Here is a 17,784-nt window from a genome sequence, read left to right as displayed (position 1 = left end):
CTGAGCTTGCTGCTGTGTCGTGGTTTAAGCCCAGCCAGCAACTAAGTACCACATAGCTGCTCAATAACTACCTTCCTCGAAGGAGGGAAAAAAAACGTAAAAAAAAATATCGGTTGAGAAAAGAACAGTTTAATAACTGAATATAATAATAATACGATAATAATAGTAATGATGAAAGGAAATAAAGAGAGAGGAAGGAATAAACCTCACCCCATGAGGAAAAAAAAACAAGTGACACACAATACGATTGCCCACCGCCTGGTGACTGATAGCCAGCCTGACCGGAGCAGCAACTGTCCCCCCCAGCCACCTCCCCTCCCACCCCTCCACACTCCCCCCAGTTTATATACTGGGCATGACATGCTGTGGTATGGAATACCCGTTTGGCTAGTTTGGGTCAGGTGTCCTGTCTGCTTCCTCCCAGCTTCTTGTGCCCCTTCACGGTGGCAGAGCATGAGACTGCAAAGTCCTTGATCAGAGTAAGCATTACTTAGGAACAACTAAAACATCGGTGTGTTATCAGCACTGTTCTCAGACTAAAGCCAAAACAGAGCACTGCACCAGCTACTGGAAAGAAAATTAACTCTATCCCAGCTGAAACCAAGACACTAAATCAAAGGCATTTCCCTGAATAGCCCTCAAGGTGCTACACAGTTCTTGTTACTTTGAGCCACTGGGTAACTGCACCAAACAGTACTGTGCTGCCTCTGCTCTGCTACAACATGGCTGTGTGTTCAAGGCAGCTGTTAAATGCTGGGGTGAAGGAAGCAGATCATCACTGTGAGCACAGCAAAAGTTTGGATTTAAGCCAAGCATTTGCAAAAAGACCTGGACACTCCCACCAGCTCAATTCCTGTCATACTGCTCCACCCCAACACTCTTCCCTCCATGCTGCTCAAATATACAGCTGCTCTTGCTGTCTGTTCAGCAGGCAGCACCCTTCATCTCTAAATGCTTCCCAATAACCCACAGTGCTAGACAACTCCCTCTCATAGTTAAGAAAATAAGGCACTGTTCCAAAACACTTGCCTTTCAAAGTGCATACGCAGTGCTGCACAGTGAAGAAGACAAGGTGAACAAAACACACCTCAGACAGGCTGAGGGATTGTCACTGGACCCCAGACCCACTGCAGTCCACTCCACCACTCCGAGAGCCCTGCAGAGCGCACCCACCCCTGCAAAGCCCAGCTTTGCCCTGTGGTGTTGGAGCTACCACAGTGACACCAATCCCAAAATCTAACCATTTCTTTGAAGCTCAGAAACTCCTGATTTGAACAGGAAAGCAGCTTACCCTCTATCCCATTTCAAGGCAAACAAAAAAAGATGCCTAATGATGACTAGCACAGGCATCTCCTCAAACAGTTCCCGTTTGAACTGAAATATGGAAAGAAGGAAAGAAAAATAGCTCTATATTTTCTTGAGAAAGTTGCTCATATCTGAAACTACTGGAGTATAATGAAAATATTTTCTCTTACAAGTAAAATGTCAAATAAGAAGCTCTTCAAAATGCAAACTACATATCCAGCTCCTTATTTACCTGACTATCTGAATTTGAATTTTAGCACAGTACTGGCTTCTCATCAAACATGTACTATAGTATTATAAACCCACTTAAACCAGCCCTTCCGCGAGGCAGGCCAACCTGTCTTGTTTTCCTCCTGCTCACACTGTATTTGTAACTGAATTGCTGATAAATGGCACAAAACATGAAAACGAACCCAGTCTCTGTCTTGTCTAATTCTAAACTGCATGGGTTTACACCAAGCATGCTTGTCAGTTATTTTTTCCCTTTCAGTGTTCAGTTGTTAAAATAATGAAGAAATACTTCTGGTTGGTAAATAACAATTCCAGTGCCAAATGTTAGTACATGGTATTGGAGCAGCTGTGACTGTGGTAAGAGTCCACATGGATCAGAATAAATATCCTTTATCATTACAGGACAAATAATGTATCCGTCATCAGATGGACTTCACAGAAACTACATTCACCAACATTGCATTTAGCTGGCTGAGAACTACTGACATGAAACAGCTACATTCCAGCTAGGTTTGTCACATTTCCAGTTTACCTTTTCAACCAAAACATAGTAGAATTTCTTTCTTTCTTTTTATGAAGTATTTGCCTGCTTTTAAACAAGAGATCACTTTAGTTTAATGATGGTTTGTCTGGTTGTGTTTCAACTCAATTAATAGACCATTTAGTCCGGCAAGTTCCAATTGATAACCAGGTTTTGGCGAAAGTGAATTAATAAGCTATCTGACCACACACCAACAGGATCTAACAACATTTAGCTCTGAGGAATAGTTATTTCTCTGCCCACTTAATCATGAAAATCAGTAATAGGATTTGACCTATTGACTATCAAATATTTCTAACAGATTTTCCCTTTGCAAAAACGTATGCAGACATATTTGAATCCTGTGGTGTTTAAATGCTGTAGTTACAGAAAACACATAAATGCCAGAATTTGCAATGAAACCTCCAGCCAGGAAAATATTTTCCAGTGGTATTTTCATGAAGCTCTTCTTATCAAGCAATAGAGTTTACACGTGCTGTTGTTAATAAAACAAAAGCTTAAAAAAAGAAAAATCATGCACACTTAGGGTTACTGTTCTTAAGATATGGGGGGTGGGGTGGTGTGTGTGTGTGTGTGTGTGTGTGTCTTGTGTTCTGTTTGGTTGGTTTTCAGCTAGGCTATGTGAACAACAGACTTTAAAACCAATCCAAAACGGACAGAGCCTCAGAAGAGGAAAAGGATGGTTCTGGATTTGAAAAAAATATAAATTTAAAGAATCTTGTTTGCAAAACTGTAACAAGCACCATAAAACCTGGACTCTAGCTTCTCATCCTTGGACTTTTCATACATTCAAGTCAGTGGCTAGGAAAAGTCCAGATCTTCCAGTTTAGGCTGGCATCACAGCCACTTCTACATGAGGACACTCATCATTCATGACATACAACAAAATTATATTATAGACACTTAAGGTATACATGGGCTTTTTATACCAACCAGCCTTCAGTACTTAGTATTTGTGAAGCAATTAAAATTAAATGATCACAGCTTTAAAATGCTGGTTCTACAAATAATCCACAGCATGCAGAAGACTGAGTTATTATATTTTCTTACTATTAAACTGAGTAAACATTAGTTCAATTTATATTTATGCCCCATGTGAAGCTGGGAAGGTTTCAAGCATCTAACCGCAAGATAAAATTTGAAAAACAAATGAAAATAATTATATATTCAGATGTACTAAAATATCTAACACCATAATATCTATATATTTTATGGTCCTTATGCTTTATTAGATTTTCCAAAAATCCAATTCAATTAACATTAGCACTAGCAATTAGCATGCTGCCAGGAACATCAAGATTTGTGCCCAAATATCTCTGCATGGAATCATTATGGCTGTTCATGTACTTCCAAAAGAAGATTAAAAGCATGATTGAAGAGGTTGCTGATGTTTTACATGAAGGTTCTTGTCTTTTAGTTCATCCGGTTGTACAAAAGCTCATTTTGTTGATCCATCACTTTTCTGATTAGTCTGATGAATGAAGCATCAACTTACGTCTGCACACTTCTGTGGCGTAGCACGATTGTATTCCTTTAACAATTAATCAAAGACAATGACATACTTAGGAAGATACCATTTAGTTTTGCTTATCAGTCTGCTTAGCAAGAGCAAATTCTCAGGCTCCTGAAAATGAAATATTGCCACACAAAGTGATAGAAATGTCTTGTTTTGATTTAGTATCATTTGACTGCCTAAAAAGACTTTCTTTCCAGATGACATGAAAAGCTATAAATTATTTCTTCTTTTCATTGGCAGTTTAAATAAACTGAAGGCCAAAACCAGTTTTAACTTCATTTTCTGTCTAATTAGTTAGGACTTTTTTTTCAAGGTTTATACCAACAGCCGTAACTTTTTTTTCCCAGATACTATGTAGCATTGGTCGATGTCCCATAGTTGCTTTTACCTTTTAACTAACTCACAATAAAAACTATCACCACTACAAAATAAAAAACACTTTGTAAAATAATCTTATGACCTTATAAAAAAAAAAGCGTTAGTTTTACTATTTATACAAAACAAATATGTACAAAGCCCTTTTTAACATATACAAGAAAGATTACTAAATATAGTATGAGTTTACACTAATCCATTATTTTTATGCAAACGCTCGTAACTAAAGTAGTATCTGTCTTAGAACTTGTTCCCATGGATTTTAACATTGCAAGTTTAAGATCTAGAAATAGAAAATGAGTGACTATTGTATTACTATAAAGTATTCAGATTTAAATGAGAGTTTTTCCTACCTATATAGCTTTGAAACAACAATCCTCACACTGTGCATGGGCTTTAGAAATATTCAAAAGGAGAAACAGCCTTTGCCCTCTTGCAACTGAGGAACACTTTTGTTGCAGAATTTCAGCTGGAAATCTCAAATAAAGCTTACTCCCATCCACTCAAACAGAAAAGACATTTTAATACAAAAGCCCAGGACAGCTTCCAAACTGTTTTAGCTGCAGTTAGAATACTTTTTTTTTTTTTAAATAAAAGCAAAGGTTGCATAAATCCATAAATCTCAGCCAGAATTTTACCTGTCCAGCTTCTCCTCCTGCAATAACAGTGGTCAAGTCTTGCACACCTCTTTCGCATCCATTGCTCCCACTCCCTCAGGCTGAAGACTGCTTGGAATTCTGCTTATCCTCATGTTAAAAGACAAAGCCCAACCCTGCAAGGGCTACCAGCTAGACTTCTAAGCAGCATACTGGTATATGGGACTCCCTGATCTCGGACAGTCTAAATATTTTTAAACACTAAATCTTTAAAATTAGTGCAAGTTTGATGGACTTTTTGTTTTTCACATTGGGGTGGGGGTTTTTTTGTTTGTTTGTATTATTGCCCTCAAACTCACTGACTTCCAGATGAAGAAAAAGGCATTTGGCTTCCTTAGCAGCTGAAGTCTGATCACAGTTAAATTGTACATAGAGCCTTGTGCAGGGAAGACTATTGCTTTTCAGCTGCTGTTGGGTCAATTATGTAGCCTCCGAACAAAGGAAAAAGCTGGGTACTAGGAATTTATTTTTAAACTTGCTCACAACCAAAAGAAACTGCAAAATTCCACATCCACGTAAGAGAAGGCAAAGCTTTTGAACACACTCAGAAACAACTTTCATTAGCTACAAATGCTGTTATTTTACACATGCAATCAACTGTGTGGATAAAGCAAAGTCTAGGTTATTTAGCTATTGCACAGCCAAGAGGGTAGCATAACGTTTATTTCAGAGCACTCAGACTCATGTTCCTATAATTATTAGTACTTAAGAGTTTGCATTATTTTTTCCCTCAGCAACTCCTCTACTAAATGAAGGGGATTTTTGCAAATGACACACTGCTTGTCTTTCAGTCACAGCATAATGCAGTCTAGGCAATAAATTCTTTCCTACTGTGTGCTTTGCAATTACAATTCCTCACTGATACTATAACTCAACATGGTAATAAAAAATAAGCAGTATTTGTCTAGTGCCTGTGGATTAAAACTGTTCTTACACTGTTGAAGCAAAGCAAAAGTTAGCTGTTTCTAGAGGTCATGAAACGTACCCAGACAAGGAGCAACAGATTACTTTTCACTGTTCCACAGTAGCCCAGCATTCCAACTATGATGAGGAAACAGCAGACTGCAATCATGACCGGGTGGACCACAGGAAAGTAAGTCAAAATGACAGCCTCCTCCACCCTAAAGCCAATCAGAACCATAATCAAAAAAACATAATCACACAAAAATGGCATGTAATATACATGTAATATAACTATCAAAATGAAAACACTGGATTAGCAGATGCGTTCTTTCCAGCGCCTTACACACTTCAGAGAAATCTGTTCTACATGGTTTTAAAGTCAAATGCTGCATTCAGGTACCAGAAAGTATCGCATCATCTGAAATCTCTTTGGAGAGAAGGTCCTACACTTGCACAGTACATGGCACAATGAGGCCCTGTTCCATCACTAGGGCTCATAAGCACTGCTGTAATAAAACTAACAGCATTCCTAAATCTCTGGACTGAATAAAGTATTCAAAACTAAACAGTAATATAATATGGTTACATGTGGGCAAAGGGCCAAAAATTGATCCCTGTCAGAAAAGAAAGGCACAGGAATAAAACAAGATTGAATTCATATCTTTCCTGCTTCTCTAAGTTCAACTGATGCCAGAAATGGCGGCAAAAATACACCTTTTAACGAAACAATAATTAGCTCAACTGAAGGTTTCTTAATTCTAGAAATCTTAATTAGGAAACTTGCCATACAGAATGAACGACACATACTGTAATCAATCGCCCACACAGATTAACGGGTTTAAGGAAAGCTTTACCTTGTTTCTGCAGTTAAAGTGAGAACATTATTCAGGTAGTCTCTCATCCACGCAGAAACACCTAATACGCTGATGGACATCAACTAAAAAGAAAAGAAGTTATTTATCATGCATTTTAAAAAAAAATTGCAAGATCATTCATAACTATGTAGAAGATCAACCATCAGTAGTATTTTTCATGCTTCCGTTTATCCAAACCGCATACTGTTCCCAAAACTGTACTTCTATATGCTTAGAGTTGGGTTTTGCCCAAGTATTTAGGGAGACAGTGATAAAAATCTTCTCTTCAGCATGCATAAATAATGCCTGGAATACCTTCTCTTCCATTCAGTGATGCTACTGTTGGCTCAAGTCCCACCACTGCACAGTTTACCACAGAAACAACAGAGAGGGTTTATCAGTGACTCTTTCAGGACTCACAGTGACACCCACCAGTCTGTATGAAACCATGAAGCCATGCTGAGGTACACAGCCAGTGAAGAATAAGAAGAAGCCCCATACAGGATAAAACAGTACTGATACACTGACACATACAAGAGGAGATGAGGAGATTTATCTTGGAATTAAATTCAGAAGAACGTAATTATTTTGCTCATTTAGACAAAGTCACACCATGAACACTATGCCACAGTTTCCTGAACCACAAGATGACAATAAAACTCATAGCACTTCAATTACAAACCCCAGATCATCAAAGCGGTTTAGTACCTAACCTGCCAGGCTCTTGAGAGGCATAAAGCCACTACACTTTCACCAGGACTGCTCCTATGGCAAGTAAATCCCTGAGACAGAACCCTACCTAAAACTGCCACCACCTCAACAGACCTGGATTTCTGTCACCCAATGCCATTGTGTACTCCAGCACACCTGGGATCTACCAGTGCTCTGGCCTCTGGTTTTCATGAGAAGCCAAACCTGAACAACATGGTCAGAACATACCTGCCACACCATGACAGCACCAGCTCTTCTGCTGCTGTAGCAGAAGCACTGCTAGAGGATAAGGCACACTTCATGGCACTTGTCCATGTATTTTGCACTGGCCTAGGTGAGCCAGTTTGCCCTTCCTCCTGGAGGAGGGCTCATGGAACAGCAGCAGTCACCCCACCTTTGTGCATGCTCTCTGGCCCCAGAAGCACATCTCCTCCTGCACACACAGGACAGATGGAGCACGGCTCCGCAGACAGAGGGTAAGAGATGCAGCTACAAACTCCTTCCAGGACAGGAGGGAACCACTAAGCTTTTCTACAGTATGGAGCAAAGTTAGGGTTACTAATGCCACTGCTGACTTCTCAAATAATTTCAGCTGGTTTATTACACCCAAAGGAGAATTTAAGAATATCAATCTCACATGGGCACCTAAGCTTGAACCACAACTGAAGGGCTGAACCTAGCAGACTCAAGACTTCAGAAGCACCTCTTATCTAGCTGAGGGAGGGAGACCTAAGCATACTGGCTCTCCTGAATACTACTGTGTTCATGCTTTGCATAGGCATATGCCAGGAAACCTCAGCCTTAGACCAACAGCTTCTTACATCAGTGAGAAGTGCTTATCTCCCCTGTTGCCTTCAACAGCCCGTTTCCCACATGCTCTCATGTTTCCCTAAAGTTGTTATGAAGAACAAGTTAACTGGTTCAAACCTAACATGCAAGAAAAATTGCTGTGTGTCCTTACGGGCTCCATTGCCTGCAGCACGTCCACAGCAGGCTACTTCTGCCTTTAAAATTTCATGAGAAGTCCCACTGGCTACTCCATGGCTTCCTCCTGCTCTTCAACACCGATGCACAAAGTACAGGCACTGCATTGGTTCTGGGTGGTGCCAGTGACAGCCCTCAGTGCTCGGCATGCTGTAAGCATAATCCTGAAAGCTAATGCATGCTACAAGTCTACCATGTACACATACCCTTTATGTTCTGTGGGATCTATTTTAGCTGGTGGAACAATAGGAGTAAAGAGCTTTTTCTGTTGTACTATTTGCAGGAAGCTGCAGGAACAAGGAAAAGTAGGTGACTAGAATCTCCTAGATAAACTCCTCAACAATGGCTACCTCCTTGGAAGAAAGCATCAGGCAAATATACCACACAAGCAATGAAAAACACGATGCTAACACAAGTACAGCTAAGACGACTACAAGCAGTCAGACTGCCTTCTTATGGTCCAAAAGCAACAGAAAACATTTTTAACCCTCTACATCTCCCTGCAAGGCCTGCTGATACACAGAAAGTGTTGGCTTGCACTTCCTCTCTGTTTAGAGTAAAATACTAAAGATAAATTTGGTTACTTTGCTTTGCAGCAGTGGTGCTCAGGAGTGAGAAGTCCACCAAAACCACACTCCCCAGCAAGTCTTAACAAGAGCCAGATGGCCCTGCTACAAAAACTGTACCAGAAAAATGTTGTCTTGCCCAGACTGATGGGCTGCCTAATCCGCTCTCCGTTAGGAACTTGCAGGCTGCACTCATTTTCTTTCAGCCTTCAATATGCGGCAATACATTCCACACAGCAAAAACTTGGAAGAAGGCAAGAGTTTGCTTCTTCAACAGAAGTAAAATTTGGTAGGCAAGAGGGTCACCACAAGGATTCTGGAGCCTGCAGGTTATTCAGAGACAACAGGGAAATCAAAGAGCAACAAGCTAAAAGGCACAGGGGACAGAAAAGACTTTGTAGAGACCACAAGAAATTAAAAGTCCTGCCACTGAGAAATCACTCCATTTGCTAGAAGGACTTGCCTACAAAGGCAAATCATAGAATCATAGACTGGTTTGGGTTGGAAGGGACTTAAAGACCTAGTTCAAGCCCCCCTGCCATGGGCAGAAATCACGAAGGAGAAGAACTGTTTTACTGCCTAAGTTGAGTTTTCTCTCCCTAGATATGTATCTTTGCCCACATAAAACCAATAAGCAGAAAGTCTAGGCAGATACATCTCCAGGCTGTGGCCAGCACATGGCTACATGACTTCTAAAGAAACGCTTAATGACTGTATCATGGAACATGACTCCGTTTCCACTTACCACAAACAGCAACTGGAAGAAAAAGACTGCTTCCTTTTGCCTAGGAAACATAACCTTCACCAATAATTTAACAACATGAACACTATTTCAGTTCATAAGAACAAGTTCTCTATGAAAGGTCCCACCATTCAAAAAGATTTTGGCCATTTAGGTCCCCCAGCTGTTTTCCGTCAATGTAAATAGCTAACAGCCGATTACTACTGTTTCTTGCGGGACGTAAATTACATGCAAGAAAATTCCCCCATAGCCTCATTGAGGGCCATGCTATAGCTCACTTGGTTGCCTACCCTGTGCCCTGAATGATCTCACCACCATTAACTCCTTCAGGTGTTACTGACTTCTGCTACACTCACAACGCACATATGGTATCAACACAAAAGCCAGCTCAGTATTACTCTAAAAACGTACGTGCACAATGCCTTACCTCACTGCTACACAGACGTTACACATGGATTACCTGAGCAACACCCTCCTGCCAACCGGATTCCTTGGGAAGCACCTGTGGCATCTTATTTTGAAGAAAGTCCAAAGTGAATTACTACTCCAAGTGACCTGAAAGCCAGAATGCCGTGACACACTGGATTCATGTCCAAGAAAGTCAGTAACACTTGTCAAAGCGGGGCAGCATAATGACATGGCTCAGAAAGAGACTAGGCAAATACTCAAGAAGCTCCTCTTGAATGAAGAGGCCTGTAGAAGAGCAAACCAGGTAACTCTAAACAGCAATTCTGCAACAGGTTGATTACAAAAGGTACATTTTACAGCACATAATCTGCCAAGTGCTTGATAGCTCTTTGCTAGCAAAGGGAAGCACTGAGGAAAAAAGTCGCATCCCTCCCAACCAGTAGAAGCAAGCCTCCAGGCAGAAACACCCTGCAAGATGAAAAATGCGTTTGCAACACCAGACTGCCCTGCGTAATCATGACTGATGTTTAGTTTAGTGACAAAAGATTATCAAGCACAAACACCCAACAAATGACTTGCTCTCCTGCTCCACAGCCACAGGAGAATCACAAGAACACAACACATGCCTGGCCTCCACAACCTCGTGCTTATGACTCAACATGCGTATGTGCTGCACTGTATAAGCACTAAGCATCCTTAAAGGCCAGCTGACATCAGGGAGGCTCCAGGCATACACCACACCACCTATGGCAGAGGCAGATCTTCAGCCAGCAGCACAGGAACTACACTAACACTAGCCATACAACTCAGCCCCTGTGCTCAGTAGGCAGAAACAATAACAACCTCCCCAAAAACCTTGGTGTGCATCCAAATCTACCAGCAAAGAACAGAAGTCGCATCGTTGCAATTCACTGCCATGCGATTTTAAAGGAGTCATGGGCAAGGGCGAGGTTTTTGTGGTTTCATTTGGAAGATGGAAAAAAGGCGGCCTTAAAACTGGCAGCCCTTACTTCAGCCACTGTTTTGTAAATAATTTAGATGTAAAATACAGTTACAGATCTGTATCAAGAATCAGATGAAAGGACACAAGTTTATGAGAAATAAAACTACCAAGATAATTCTCACCACATTAGCAGTTACATCATTCACCCAAATGGTTTCATCCAAGCTTCTCTGATGACAGTCTGCTGTGCTGTAAACATAATATGATAGTAGGCAGTAAAACATGTTTATTTGTTGCAGCTGGCTGCACAAGTCACTATGGGTTTCATTCTGAACTGTCACAGTATGTTATATAGCCATGAACATGACACTGAAGAGTATACAAAACTGCCTCTTGTCATACTTTACTTTAAATATATTTTCACACTGACTAAACAAAGGTAATAAATTACATTTTTATATACAATCAATATGCAAATCACACAATAATATATTAAATTTCCAAACTTACCTTTAACGTAAAGTTTTTAAAGCTGCTAGACCTTTCTCAGACAACTGAGAAAGTCCATCCAACAAAGGACTCAAGCTATTAGGAGTGGTCATTTCCAAGCATAGTTTAAATTGCCTCTGGAACTCTTCTACATAAATTATGTATCAAAATGAAAATACAGAATCATATTTTATGCATTAAGTATGTATTTTAAGCCCCTATCGTGACAGTCCTACTCACAATGTCTTTGAGGCCACACCCAAACTGGAAAATAAATCTTCAATAATGAATGAACATGGATTTCTGTCTTTGAATGAGTAAGACCAATTCCTGTTGCTATTAGCACACCTGTTTTCATTCCTTCATCTTTTTTGTTTTCATTCTAACACCTTAATTTTTAACAGCGAAAGTTCCTATGCTCAAGTTTGAGAGAAGGGATTTTCTCCATTATTCAACTGGAAGAAAGATTAAAAATATCTTCCATATTAAGTATCATACACCATTCTTTTTATTCTAACGGATGGGGTAAACAACTTCAGGTCACACTCTGGTACCCACACAAAATGCTGACTAGCAGCACTACAGAGCAATTTGCTTTTCAGAAAAAGGTTTCCAGCTCCAGGTAAATTACTTCCAAAATACGACAACATTCATCAGAATATGTCCTTTAATTTTAGTAAGGAAATAAACGTTGAGAAAATTTTCCAGTTAAAACTGATTTGTGTAACCTGAGCTGAGACTTATCAAAAGGGGGTGAGGAGAAATCACTAGAAGGTCATGAACAGAGAATGTTGCAATGCTTTCACAAGATTTTCACAATTAGGTTCGATATTCAGATCATTGAACAAACACAGATGACTCAGATCCCATGATAAACAGACCACTACGTTTTGGGGGGAGAGAGGGGCATAAGGGCAGGGGAGAGCAGGACAAGAGGTCTTGTTTGTCTGTATTACCTGGCAAAAGCATTTAAATGTTTAGACAAAGAAGGGTGGTCTATAAAAAAGGAAATTTCCCTATTCCTCACTAATGCACCTTTTATTCCACAGACATGCCAACATTTAATTTTAGCTAAGCTTCCCACACAGGGTTTAGCCTTGTTCTCCTCCCACTTGCAAACAGCTGAAACATGTACTTATTTGCACTTTGAATCTGGGTTTGCTTGCACAGCTGTAACAGTGAGTTAACAACCTGCTCCATGTTTGGCACAGGCTGGAACTTGCACACTTTGCAATAAGGCAACTGCTGGAGCACTGAGAGGCTGATAATGGATCAGCCTCCTTGGGGAAGCCAGCAAGTTTTCCAGCAGTTGGCTGTGCAAGGCTCCTACAGCAACACAGCATAAAAAACAAAAAAGAGCCCAAATATGCAAACAAGCTGGGGTACAGTTCATCTATCAGCCAGTTCTACCGAATGTCAGATCTACACATCAACTTCTAGCTGTGTAGCAGCACAAGGGTACTTTAAAAACAAAGAGGGATACAAACGCACATGTATTTCTGCATTCATCCTCTCTGTGCCTACCTAGGCACTGCACTTGTTAAGACATGATTTGTGCCACTCTGACCTCAAAAGTAAGCATCTCTGTTAGATCTTTTGCCTCTGGGGAGACAGAGGCATGTGCTGCTAATCATGGGTGATTTGTAGCATTGCTCAGAGCTTAAGTGTCTAGATCTATATCATGAGCCACACACCACCACCAAGATATGCCTTCACATATACAAAATATACTCTCAATTTTCTTTCTGTAAGAGCTTGGTTTTGTTCACAGACCCTAGTCAACCTCACAGATGGCAGACAAATTATTTTTAAACCTGGGGTATTTAACTGGAAGATCAGTATTTTAAAAAAGTGCAAGTATTTCCTATGATCACAGGACCTACAATCAGCTGCTTGTGGGAACATCACTTAACTTTCCTGTTCTATATGTGAATACCCAAGAGCACACGACGATGACTAAAATGAACCTGCATTTTTAATTAAATCACACGTTCTTATAAAACTACAGAAAATTAAACTATCCCCTATACTTCAGGAAATAGCTACGAGAGATTAAAAAATTTGTATTACTCCTATGAGCCATGTCAAGTGTCTACCACAGTCTCTCAATGGCTGTCTATGATAAAAAAGCAGTGCCTGGGAATTCCCAAATAACTGGGTAGCTACCTTCTACAAAGTGATGCAAATTTGAAGGAAAAAAAACCAAATGCAACTACCTACAGACCGGATGGACCTTCCCAGTTCTGCCAGAGATCACAGCTTACTGGTGTAAGCATTTAGCTTGAAGTTTTTTCTTCCTTTTGAGCTATGTGCTCAAACCTACTCAGCACACATTTGTTTGTGCCTTCATCCTCAAGGTTGATACAATGAGTTCCACACAGTTAACCATAAGGATTACCCAAAAACTGTCTGTGGTTTCACTGATTTCTGAATGCCAATTAAGAACTGTATTAATGTAATTTCTAAAATTAGGATGGGGTCTGGTCTTATTTTTTCTTTTCCATCATCACATCAAACCACCTTTTTTCAGGACAGTTTTGCAAAGACTTGCCTAACAATTCACCATTGACATGAAATGAAGGGTGAGCTTTATCACCTACGAAGACACATGGGATAAAAAGGTTATATAGAGGTAGATGCAAAGTTGACTTTATGACTCTCAGTTATGGCTGAACTCTGCTTTATTTTGTTAGGACCTGGTCTAGTAATGTAATGACGTTACATAAACAATGCAGCCCAAAGACACCAAAAAGTAAGAGATTTCTCAAAAAAAAAAACAGAATTAAAAGTATTTCTGGTCCTTTAAAACTCCTCCTGTAGCTTGCTCTGCTGAACACATTCCTTTAAAAGACACCATATTCCTACAGAAGCCAGGGTTATTCTTGCATGGCTTTTAGATATTTTCTTTATACAAGAATGCTAAGAAAATCAGGTTTCAATTATGCAGGTCTACACTGCAGTCTCTAAAATCAGAGTGTATTAGACTAGAATGAACCCCATGTTTACACTGCTACAGGTACCCAGCCAGGCAGTGTTCATTTCAATGAGTATCATTAGTCACTTAAAAACTTGACACGAACTCTATTCATTCCAAGTACCTACAAACTCCACCAAGAGTGGAAGTTGGAAAGCAGCAGAAACACAATCTGGTTCCATGGAAAGGAGGATAGACTGATTTCTTTCTTGCATCACAGTAGACTTGAAAAATGAAGCAAAAAAATACAAGATTCAATACACACATTTGAGGTTGGAAAAAGAAAGAAATACAATACCACTGCTTCCAACCACCCTTAGTGCTTCTTTGCACAACACTAACATTTTCTTGTTCTGAGTTCCCAGGTGCTACACCTAGCCAAAACTGGAAAATTTAAGCATGCAAAGTATTCTGAACAAAAGGAAAACTAACTGGAAGCTTGCTCCTTTTTCATTTCATGTGACTTTTTTTGTTTACAGGCACAAATTCAAGATAGATGCAAAACAATTTCCACTACCTGCCAGGAGGGTTTATTGGCTGGAATCAGTTGAAATTAGATGGTACTGCTACATTTGTGAAGGAAAGTTTAGGCACTGCTCAACAGAAAAAGCATATCCCCAGGCAGGAAAAACCTCACAAGGTGAAGGATGTGGCAACATTGCTGGTTTGGCTCAAATATCCACTGACACTATTAATCATTGGTTAAGAGATCCTTACCACCTATGACAGAGTCATCTACAACTTACAACCTTGATTTGTCCAAGCCACTGCAGTACAGTCATGCTCAATTACAAGGGACACAACAGCAGCTGCTCCTCCTTTCTGCCTCACATGTTCACCAGAAGAAAACAAACAAAAAAAGCTGGCAGTTTTCTGAAGACAGAAAGTCTATACAGAGCTTTTCCTGCACAACAGCTATACTTTCCTTAAAAATGGGAAGGTTGACAAAATAATTGTACTGCTTTTACTTGCATCTACTATCACTACCTAGTTCACCTATTTTGACTACAATTTTTTGAAAGAACACACGTGGCTGAGCTGCCAAGTAAAACAGGCCTGTGCCTCTCAAAGCTATTGCTTTGCTTAATCACCTACTATTGTAAGCAGCTAGGAGACTGAACTTTTCCTGTATTCAGCACCATTTTCTAGTTCCTGTTGTAGCACAACCCCTGTGGGCCACTGCGCTCCATAATCTCCTGTGTTATGCCTGTGCCATTATTATGGGCTGGCCATGTTCTGCGACTGAATGTCTCCCCAGCATAAATGTTTATGAAAAGAGACCACAGCAAAGTACAGAAGAACAATGGCAAGACGTGATGAGGAGGATTTCTGTGAGGACAAGTACGCAGTGCTCAAAATGAAGGAAGATGCTCGTGTTGCATACATGACTGCTAATGAGCTGAAGCAGTGTCAGGAGCTTGCTGATACAGAAAAGCCTCACCAAAAGTCTCATAAACTGCATAAAATATATTTGTAGAACTATCAAAACTAAATTTCTCTAAGTCCTGACACACACGCTAGCTAGAGATGATAAAGACCAGTATTGTCACTAACAAGAGAAAATTAGGAAGCAGTAGGAGCATGTCTTCTCTCAAGCACCACTAAGATAATCTGCCTAGTTAGGCACTAAGTCTTGACTATAAAATACCAAATCATGCATTTTGGGAGGTCCCCTCTTTTTATTAGGCTGTCCAGAATGTAGTATGCTGCAGAAGGCAGTGTTACACAGTTTAAGGTGAGACAGCTACAGAAAGCAAGTTGGGTCTCTCAGTGTCATAAATTACCTTAAGAAGTGATACTCATTTACACATGAGGACAACAGAAGAGTGAAAACAGATGTTAACTGCAGGATTTGAGTCTGAAGGACGTTCCTTGTCCAGGGCACTATAAAAAAACCCCTTATGTAATTAGAAGACCAAGGAAGTCCTGAAACTGCAACTCCCATCACTTTCAGAGACATCTTGCAGTCAAATGCATGATTCAACTGACCTTGGAAACATCTTCCAGAAGGGTATCATCAGGTCTAAACCACAGCCACTCACTTAACAATTAGAGCACTGACAACAGATTTATTCCCATCTCAGAAGAAAACATCTCTCAAGATCTGCTACAAGTTGCAGCTCCAGAAGTAGCGATCCATTCACATCCACAAAACCAGTGTTTTTCTGGAGCAGTAAAGGCAGTATGTTTACTGGTCTACTATCCGAACACGATGAACAGGATGAACCACTAAAACAGAACCCTGGGCTTACAGTTGATGTCTTATGAATTATTTACAGCTAAGCAGCCTTCAGGCCAAGAATTACGAAAAGCATAACAAACAATGCCTGCCTCCCCCTCACGCACACACAGGTACAACACCCTGTCTAAGATTCCGCATCACAGCTCATCAGCTGAGCCCAGCTTAAACACATCTTTCCGAACAGACAACACGCAGCTGTACACTTACAACCAATGTTCTGGAGAAGCTACAAGGATGGCAGCAGAGTTACTGATAAAGCTCTCTCACTTCTCTGCTTCTGTAGGCTCTGACAGCAACCAAATTAAGAAGACACCAGCATGTTGTGGCAACCATCCACATCTTCAGTTTTTCAGCAACACTGATGGTCAGATTAGGAGTTCTGTTACGCATAACATCTTCTTAAGGTGCTTCACGTGCACTCTTCCACCGTCACCAGGCTGGCAATAACAAATGCTAGAGACCTACCATGCACACACTGGGACAACTGCACACAGGACAGGCTTGAAGCTGACTTCAGATGTTCCCTTTAGAAGGTTGACAGATTATACCAAACAGTGATGACCAGTTCTTAAACAGTTTTTGTCAGACCTTCAAAAGCTTCAAGCACCTGGTTTGGAGGAGAAAGCAATCCTTTTTGCACAATGTGTGGTTGGACCTACCACTGGACACCAGCACAGTGAAACAAGGAGAGAATGTCACTCTATCCCAGCCAGGACTCTCAGTCAGACCATGATTTTAAAAAGTCAACACATGCTGTTTGCACATCTTCACTGTCTTCAGCCAAACACTGATAACTGACACAGTCACTGGGCACGTTATCAACAAGCTTGAAGTCATTTGGAGGCAATGGCCCTTGGGAAGGAAGGAAGCAAGAGAAAGCATAAAACCCTCCAAGACTGGGCTTGAAGAGAATCACACATATGCATCCCAAACTGGGAGGTCTGTACAGACCCTGGAATCATGGCATTGCTCTTGTCTTTACCCACTGGAACAGAACCCACCGTGCTCAGAAGGAATGCCACTGCATGTTTTTAAAGACCTGATCTAATCTAAAATTCCTGACAGCCAGCCCACAACCTGGGATGGTGTTTATCCAAGTAAACACTAACATAAGCAACAGGCAAGCTAAAGCTTCCCAAATGGAAGAGCGAGCAGCGGCAAGAAGAAATCACAGCCCCCATGCCCACACCAGTAGATAAGCACCTGCTGCCAGGGAAACTTTTCACCAGAAAAACTCTGCCCCGTGTCACGCTCTGACACTCAGAAAAGGCAGTGGCAAATCTCCCACTAAGCCAAATAGGAGAAAATTCAAGCTCTGACAGAGAAGGAGATATGGCAGATTTC

General features: G+C 40.7%; 1 protein-coding gene across 3 annotated transcripts in view; it reads right to left on the bottom strand.

Annotated features, from left to right (window-relative positions):
- The window catches only part of TSPAN12 (tetraspanin 12), a 43,052-nt gene that overhangs the window by 23,023 nt on the left and 2,245 nt on the right, over window positions 1-17,784 (bottom strand). For all 3 annotated transcript variants that reach the window (XM_030478897.1, XM_030478896.1, XM_030478898.1), the window contains 2 exons: window positions 6,382-6,464; window positions 5,610-5,745 (listed from right to left, as the gene is read on the bottom strand). In XM_030478897.1, coding sequence (XP_030334757.1) covers window positions 5,610-5,745; window positions 6,382-6,464 — 219 coding nt within the window. The remainder of the gene's footprint in view (window positions 1-5,609; window positions 5,746-6,381; window positions 6,465-17,784) is intronic.

This window comes from Strigops habroptila, chromosome 3 (assembly GCF_004027225.2).
Source record: "Strigops habroptila isolate Jane chromosome 3, bStrHab1.2.pri, whole genome shotgun sequence".
Lineage (NCBI taxonomy): Eukaryota > Metazoa > Chordata > Aves > Psittaciformes > Psittacidae > Strigops > Strigops habroptila.
This window is presented reverse-complemented; position numbering and strand designations above follow the sequence as displayed.